This window comes from Solea senegalensis, linkage group LG10 (genome assembly GCF_019176455.1).
Source record: "Solea senegalensis isolate Sse05_10M linkage group LG10, IFAPA_SoseM_1, whole genome shotgun sequence".
Taxonomy (NCBI): Eukaryota; Metazoa; Chordata; class Actinopteri; order Pleuronectiformes; family Soleidae; genus Solea; species Solea senegalensis.
Genome location: NC_058030.1, coordinates 24,337,455 through 24,346,678, shown reverse-complemented (window position 1 = coordinate 24,346,678; position 9,224 = coordinate 24,337,455). Strand labels below are relative to the sequence as shown.

At 43.4% G+C, this 9,224-nt stretch overlaps 1 protein-coding gene across 1 annotated transcript in view; it reads right to left on the bottom strand.

The window, feature by feature from the left end:
* The window catches only part of fgf3 (fibroblast growth factor 3), a 4,345-nt gene extending 1,385 nt beyond the window's left edge, over positions 1-2,960 (bottom strand). The window contains exons 1-3 of the mRNA XM_044036527.1: positions 1,739-2,960; positions 987-1,090; positions 1-716 (exon numbers count right to left, since the gene is read on the bottom strand). The exon at positions 1-716 is cut by the window's left edge and continues 1,385 nt beyond it. Of these exons, the coding sequence (XP_043892462.1) occupies positions 354-716; positions 987-1,090; positions 1,739-1,982 (711 nt within the window). The 5' untranslated portion in view covers positions 1,983-2,960 and the 3' untranslated portion in view covers positions 1-353. The remainder of the gene's footprint in view (positions 717-986; positions 1,091-1,738) is intronic.
* Positions 2,961-9,224: the final 6,264 nt, after the last annotated feature.

The following is a 9,224-nucleotide window of genomic DNA, read 5'->3' as shown; positions in this document are numbered from 1 at the left end:
AATAGCAATAGCATATTCTCTTCAATGAAAACCTGGAGTGAGTGAACGTGTATTTACAATAACAGAAGCGACGTGTACAAAAGTAGAACCTTTTACAAACTAAGACTGAAGTGTTCAACTATATTAACACATTTGTGTACAAGACAGTAAATAAACGGTTAGATTAGCTGATGTGTGTGTGTGTGGGCAGTTTGACACGTGTCCCAACACCTCTTTCCTTTTTCTACTTATTTCTTTTTTGTGCATAAACAATAGGAACCTTTGCTAATCCAGAAGGCAGCATCCACACTGTCCACACTGTTCGTCCATGTCCTCCACTGAAATCCAGCTACAGTGTAACCCCCGGCCAGAGTTCAGCCCCTGCCCTTCCTGGCGCGGTGCCGCCGCCGCCGTCGCTCACCGCTGCGGTGATGTGCGTGGTGGTGTACACTCTGACTGTCTCTCAGTCGCCGCACCATCTCATGGTCCTTGTTGCCCAGCACCCGAGGCAGGAAAAGTGAGGCTTTGTCTGTGCTTCTGGTTTTAAAGCCTCGCCGCGGCCGGCCTTTGCCGTTAATGGAAACATACCACTGCCGTTTAGCACTGGCTCTGCGCTTGTTGCTGCCGCTGCCTCCTGGTAGCAGTGGCTGTTCAGTGGAGTGGTGGCGGGATGCGTACGTGTTGTACCCCAACTCGTGGATCCGCTCCACAAACTCGCACTCTTTGGTGAACACTTCCTGGGAGAAGAGAGGGAAGGAGCCACATTTAGATTCCTGGGATATTCATGATACACAATATTATTGCAATAATTCTGCCCTGAGCTTAATGCTAGTCACTTTTACAAACAACAGTACTGCGGTTGTTTTAAATGTTGTTAAACAAAAAATATCAAGTCTCAAAAGACAATGAAAGACAAAAACAAGAATAGAAGTGGAACGATGCAGACTCTGTATATGAGTGACTTTGTTTGTGTTAGTGATGATGAGTTGGATGAACAGTGGACTCACCGCGGCATACAGCCGTCCTTTATCATTCATGGCCAGATATCTGTCAGAGAAAAGCCCCTTAATGGCTACAACACCCACATCCACAGCTGTGATTTCCATGATGCCTGTGACACAGAAGAGACACATGAAGACACGGGAACATGGCAGACAGCTGCAGAGGATGTTCAGCATCAAAGATCACGTCACTAATGATACAATAAATAAAAGCTCTATTGTCTAAAACAACAAACCAATCCACACGAGAGTAAAGAGACGTTTACCGAAGTTAATTAACTCATTTCCGCCTGTGTTTGTCGCCTCTTTGCGGCCCATTCTGCGTGTTTATTGGCTCTTTTAATCAGTGCGTGATTAGTGAATGGCCCGTTGAGCGCTGCAGAAAGACGCTAATGGTCTGTGATTAGATAAACACATCCGTTAGGACAGCGCTTTTGTTAAGACTGAGACATTTGTGACGGAGATTAACCTGCGTGTCTCTCTCTCTTTCACTCACACACACACACACACAGAAATATCATCACAAATTCATCAGATCAATAACACACACATTTATCTATACATTTCAAACACAGGCCCCTAAAATGAAACGTTGTTTTTTTTATTATTATTATTTCCCTTCACCTGAAACAACATTATTATAATAATATTACGTTACATTAGAAAATGACATGATTACATGAAGATTTCCACGGAGGAAACGATCTTTGTCTCACATGAACTTAGTGTGGAATCTTTATGTTTAAATGAACACTCACTCAGTGGGTTGTTTTCCTCCAGTGATCCATCTATCTTCCCGTTCGGATGGATCTGTAAGTGGTACTTGGTAGCGCAGTAGAGTTTCCTGCGCCTCGGCGCTCCTCCGAGGTGCTCATACACTCCACCGCGGCCCCCGGCGTCCCTGCGTCGCCGGGGGTCGCACGCCTGGCCACGGGCGCAGCGGCTCCGGGTGCTAACGGGATCCAACAGGCTCAGCAACACCAGCAGAGCTATCATCAGCATCGTGGCATGGTCGAGGAGCAACGACTGTGGCGAAAAAGCGGAGAAATCCTACCCGGCTCCCGGGGTCCCATTAAAGTGTCGGGGCCCCAACGCTGGAAAGCTCCAGCACTGCGCACATAGGAGCCCGAGAGTACGCGCTGACAGCCCCAGCACTGCCGCTGCTGCTGCTGCTGCTGGAGTCAGAGGTGGAGGTGCTGGAGGTGCTGGAGGTCCCTCCCGTGGTTGTGACTGAGCGCCTGAGCGCAGAACGAGCGCACATATAAAAGACGCTTGTGGCAACAATAGGCTGAACTCCGACCAATTGATACAAAGGGAAGGGGGAGGCAAAGGTATCAGCCCTGTGTGAAGCAGAGACTGTGCGTGGGTAAAATTACACAGTAGCTGAGTGGAGGACAGCTCTGTCCTGTGAAATGTCCGAAAAGAGCAATTAGACCAGTTCCCAAAGAGTAAGAGGCTGAGTCACAGGTGAGGAGGAAGCACATTAATAACTGTCACTGTTCAGGAGCCACGATTATTTACTCCATCTGTCATAAAATGTCAGACAACTGTGAAATTAATGAAGATTATTATTAATCACTTATCAAAGCACTCTGTCAATCGTTTAGTAATTGATTAGTAATCAATAAACAATTGCAGCCCAGTCTAAAGGGAACGCTTAGTAAAAATAGGCCCACATTCACCTGAGTGTGGCAGACTGGAGACAGTTTGGTGATATTTGTGATTGGCCTCGCTCCTCCGGCCGCTGACTGCAGGTTGTCTTGGGAATCAAAGGCGGCTTCCTCTCTCAGCAATTAAAAGTTCACTGCCATCTTTGTTCTCAAATATTTACGGACTCCTTCCTCCTCGTGACCTGTGAGCGCTGCCAGCGACACTGCGGGTCATTCCTGTTCTAGTTAGATGCAGAGGGGGGGAAAAAAGAAGAAGATAAATGAGCGTTCCGTCGCAGAGCTTTGGCCATGTGCTCTTCACACCACAGAGCTTCTCGTCTGTGTGTTTCTCTTCATCCTTCACCGGAGCAATGGATTGTCCCAGACTGTTCCCATCCTAATGCCCCAACTCTGGTGAGGCAGCAGCCGGTGGGCGGAAGAGCAGCAGGCTAAATGACTACTGCCTAAATTGCTTCCATCTTGGTCGCATTATGGTTTGCATTCTGGTAATTAGCACCATCATCTACAAATCTCTCTGCCCTTTGGCGCTGTTCCACTGCTGCTATGAAGGCCTCTGCTGAGAATCCCCCAGAGAGTCACTGGTTAATTTGTCTTCCCCTCCCATACATCACCCAGCAAGCTGCCTCTGTCACTTTATTTACCTCCATGATCAGAAAAAGGCAGCACTTTTAATTACAAATGTGTGCACGTTGTGCCTCAGAGAGCCCTCGTAAGTCAGACTACACACCAAACATCAGCCAGGCCGTGTGTATCTGAGGTTGTTCTGGTGGCCATTTCTAAGTGAGACGCCCTTAATGTGGTTAAATGCTGGAAGAGGGTGGAACCTCAGATGTGGTGTGCTGTTTCTCTCAGAAACTATTTTAATTACGCTCCCTTCCACGCCGCCCACATAGCGTCCCAGCAATAAGCCGGGGCAAACGATCTCAATTTGTGAGGCACGTGCACACGCACACACACACACACACACACACACACACAAACACACTGGGACAAGAACTGTGTTGATGTTTTTAATTTTGTGGTAAAAATGTCATGACAGTGAACAAAATTCAAACTGTGAGTTCCTCAGTCAGGCCTTGTGTCCATGTGCAGCCTCAGTTTCGACTCCATCATTCAGCCACATCGCGCTCCCTACACAAACCTTAGCGGAACAGTCCAGACTGTATATCTGCAGCAGTGGGTTGCATCTTCAAAGGTATTTTCCTGCTCTCACAGATGGGCTGGGACCAGCGATTAAATCCTACATTTCACAGGCCGCTGCTTTGCTCTGCTCCCTTGTTCTTCCCTCCGACTTCTGGAGTGGGCTCAGTGTAGACACTGGGTGGAAATTTGGATTTGTAGGTTATATTTTATATTTCCGGGCTGTGGGATCACAGACATACCTTTGAAGTTTGGGTACACAGAGAACGTATTTTAAAATGAGTGATGTGATCCATGTGCAAAAACAAACATGAGAGTAACTGTTAAGACTCAAACACAACACCTGGTGTGATCGAGGATTAGCATTAGCTCGTTTCCCACTAAATCAAACTAACTGTGGACAGCGAGTGAGGTGAAACAAACATCTGTGTCTTTCACTAAACTCACTCACAACAAACTCCATTACCTTTTATCATATTGTATCATATCTCATATCTTCTTGTGTTATTTCAGGGTATTAAAGACTATATCCAGACTGACAGACAGACAGACAGACAGACAGACGTGTAGTGGCTTGACTCCCACTCATATGATCTGGGTGTTAATCACAGTTTGAGATATTTCATTAGGACTAACATATAACGTAATAATGTAAAGTGTCTGCAGATGAATAGATGACAGTAATGATTCTAGGTCTTTGCATCAAATTATCTGCCATTGAACGTAGAAGAAGCTTTTCTACACACTAACTCGTCTGCTGGTCCAGCTCAGGTCGTACAGGTCAGGTCCACCACCATCACAGACCTGACTGACACATGTGAATGTGGGTAAAGCGTAAAGTAGACTTTTGTGCTTGGACACAGAGAAAGAGAAGATGTTTGATTCCCTGGCTCGGGTTCACTCTTCAGAACCTTGACCCAGTCGTTTGGCTGAGGTAAACCGACTGCTGCTGGGACCTTTGTCTGGTTATCTGCACAATACAAAGTTGACTAATTGGTCCTTCAATGTTGCCAGGGAGCCATTCGAGTTCACATTACACTGCACACTAGCATTCCTTACTGCCTCGCTATGTGGCTGGAGTGATCAGATCTCAATGCATTCTGGGAGTTTTCACACCTGTATTTAGAAGCAACAAGACAATGACAAACAGTCCTTTTGCCTGAAGAGAAAAGCTTGGGCCAAATCTATTTATTTATTTGACCAACTGGAATATTTGTGAGCTCTCATTTCGCCATCATCCACTTGACAAATGAATCCGGATCCAACTGCATGAAGTGCTTTGACACAAAACCCCAAAACATACATTTTAACTTTGCCCCTTTCTTCCCCGCAGCCATAAATAAAGGCAAGAATTTCAGAGCTGCTTTTTTAATTGACCTCCCCAAAATTCTCCCCCACCACAAGCCCCAAAACCCCTCTCGGTACAAAAGGGTTTCTTTTCTGCAATAATACAAAGGTTATTAGCCAGGTCCTTTTCTTGCCCCCCCACCTCCCCTTTAGTGGAGGAAAAGGGAGGTACCAGTAATCCAGAGCAAATCAAATGACCTTTGAACCCTTTCTGCTGTACTTTTTCTCATGGGCAGATTTCTTTGGTGAGGCGGTGATCAGAGGGCTGAACCCGGCCGCTGCCTCTCGTCTCCTGACAAATCGCTGCTGAGCCTCTTTTGTCCCCATGACTTTGATCTCACCTGCTTGTCAGGCGCTTCAGAAAAAAAGTCTCGTACAGTTCCACCGCACAGCAAACAAATTGGCAACTATTTTATTCTGCCTCCCCTTTTCTCCCACTCTCCCATTTCTGCACAGCACAGTTCACTCTTTAGTTGCTGGTTTAGCGGAAGGTGTTTTCAAAGCCAGTTTACTACAGACACTATAGTTAGAACTTATATCATTATTGTGTTATAGTACCTGTTTCTTTGCACAGAAGTAACTAGAATCTTCAGCTTCAGTAAATAAGAGTGATGAAGCTGTAGGTTGTTGGGGAATAGCCGCTCTCTGATTTCCTTCTCTGAAACTCTGCTAATATTGACATTTTCATTTATTAAATCTATCAGCATGAGCACAGGCTCACAAGAGAAATGGATTTAGGAGAAGAAATAATAAAACAGTTGAGCTAAAGATTTGAAACTTCACACACGGTTCCTTTGACAGATGTAGATAACATGTAAGGAAGTATAGACTTAGCTTAGCTGGTGCTGGAGGACCAATCACTCCGCCAAAGACCTGTATATGCTCTCTCTGTCTGTCTCTCTCGCTCTCTCTCTCTGTCTGTCGCTCTCTCTCTTGTTAAAACCCGCTGTAAACAGAACCAGAGAAGTAGTTCTGTCTTAGACCTCTTGATTTACATTATGCTTGAATGGTATTGTGGAATTATGAATCAATATTGTCAAAAACAAGACCCTGCCAACTGACAACAGATATACAAGAGCAACAGATTTACATATGGTCCTAATGGCAAGTGTGGAAACACAGACAGGCAGACAGAGCACTCACAGTCCGTGGGGTGAAGTAAACAAGTACATTTTCCTGTGACACTTCTTTGACAAGTTTTTGCTCCAGTTCACACGATTCAAATCCTGCGATCACTGTGATATTTGCATGTAATCCAATGGAGTAACACATTGCTGGTGCATTTGAACCTCTGAAAACTCTTCAAGACTTCTGACTGATTAGGTTGGTGCTATTACATTCTGCCCCCGTGAAATTGTAATACACACACATATTAGATTTAATATGTTACTAACCTGACTGGCAGCCATACCAAAGAAAGCATGTATAATTGTAAATAGCGCTGTGAGTAAGACGAGCTGTAATAAATGCCGGCGGTGGATGAATGTTCCACTGTTGCTGTGAAACTGATAAGTCCTGCAGTCTTTTGCACACAACACACAAGGAACAGTTAGTGGTCGTCTAACCAGAAGGTAGGTGGTTTGATTCCAATTGATTCTAGTCTGTGTATTACCTGCGTATCATCTGTGTATCATCTGCATATCATCTGTGTATCATCTGTGTATCACCTGCGTATCATCTGTGTATCATCTGCATATCAGCTGTGTCATCTGTGTATCATCATGTATGTGTATCATCTGCATATCATCTGTGTGTCATCTGTGTATGCTGTATCATCTGCATATCATATCATCTGTGTATCATCTGTATCATCTGTGTATCACCTGCATATCATATCATCTGTGTATCACGTATCATCTGTGTATCATCTGCATATCATCTGTATCATCTGTGTATCATCTGCATATCATCTATCATCTGTATCATCATCTGTGTATCATCTGCATCATCATCATGTATCATCTGTATCATCTGCATGTCATCTGTGTATCATATCAGTATCATCTGTGTATCATCTGTGTATCATCTGTGTATCATCTGTATCATCATATCACCTGTGTATCATCTCATATCATCTGTGTCATCTGTGTATTGTCTGTGTATTGTCTGTGTATCATCTGTGTATCATCTGCATATCATCTGCATATCATCTGTGTATCAGCTGTGTACCATCTATGTATCACCTGTGTATCATCTGCGTATCATCTGCGTATCATCTGTGTATCATCTGTGTATTGTCTGTGTATCATTTGTGTATCATTTGTGTATCACCTGGGTATCATCTGTGTATCATCTGCATATCATCTGTGTATCATCTATCATCTGTGTATCATTTGTGTATCATCTGCGTATCATCTGTGTATCACCTGTGTATCATCTGTGTATCATCTATCATCTGTGTATCACCTGCGTATCATCTGTGAATTACCTGTGTATCATCTACTTATCATCTGTGTATTACCTGTGTATCTTCTACTTATCATCTGTGTATAATCTGTGTAACACCTATCATCTATCATCTGTATCACCTGTGTATCATCTGTGAATTACCTGTGTATCATCTACTTATCATCTGTGTATAATCTGTGTAACACCTGTGTATCATCTGCGTATCATCTGTGTATCACCTGTGTATCATCTGCGTATCATCTGTGTATCACCTGTGTATCATCTGTGTATTACCTGTGTATCATCTACTTATCATCTGTGTATAATCTGTGTATCACCTGTGTATCATCTGCGTATCACCTGTGTATCATCTGTGTATCACCTGTGTATTACCTGTGTATCATCTACTTATCATCTGTGTTTCATCTGTGTATTACCTGTGTATCATCTACTTATCATCTGTGTATCATCTGTGTATTACCTGTGTATCATCGACTTACCATCTGTGTATCATCTGTGTATTACCTGTGTATCACCTGCGTATCATCTGTGTAGGTCCCAAAATACAGGTGTAACTTGTGGTTCTCAGAGTCTGCAAGAGCAGAATGGGAGGCAGAGCCTTCAGTTACCAGGCTCCTCCTCTCCTGTGGAACCAGCTCCCAATGACAGTTCAGGAGGCGGTGACTCTCTCTGTATTTAAAGACTTAAAACTTTTCTTTTTGATAAAGCTTATAGTTAGAGCTGGCTCAGGGAAACCTGGACTATCTCTTAGTTATGCTGCACACTCACTCTCTCACACTCAGGCTATGAATATGACTTTATTTTATTTTATGTCATTAACCTTGTTCTTTCTCTCCCTAGGTTGTGCCTTGCCTTCATTTCCTCTCTCTCTCTGTGTCCTCATCTTGAAGGTTGCAGGATCCAGATCCAGTTTCAAGGCTATTATTATTATTATCATACATATCATCACCGTTATTATTATTATTATTATTATGCTATAATTAAAGTTAATATCAGTATAATTTTTATCAACAATTTCTGCTGCTGCTTATATAAATGACATCATAGTTCTATAAACCTCACTGACTCTAACTGTCTTGTATAAACTTAGAACTTGATATAACTGTTGTGGATCTGCTCCTGGTCTCTCTCTTCTGTCTTTACCTCACCTCCCTCTTGTCCTTTCTCTCCCCCCTTTTCTGTCCCCCATTCTTCCTTTCACCCCAACCGGTTGAGTCTACATGTGACCTGGTCACGTGACTGATCACATGACCACATATAAAACATCCAAAGTTGTGTTGAGATGTTTTTTTTTTTTTTTACTGTTGATATGATTTAATTTCTATGAAATATTCAAGGATTTTGAACCGTCACCCTCCTGAGTGCCTCACATTTCTCAAGTTGTCTTAGATTTATTTGGATCTCTAACTGAAGAGCACCAAAAGAATCACTCCTAACACATTGTTGTTTTTTACTATTTAAATGACACAAATTTGAATCTTAAGTCAAGATGATGACTAAGTCAGTGAGTTTTTAGAAGTTTTTAGAAATTATGAATGGATTCTGAATCTCTGAGAGTTGGAGGGAGCCTCTTCCACACTAATGTCACTCTTTCTGCAAATGCAACGTCCCTTTGTTTTTGAGGTTGAAGCAGGGATGGAGCCTAAGGTGGAGGATTGGAGGAGCTGGGGTATGGTTG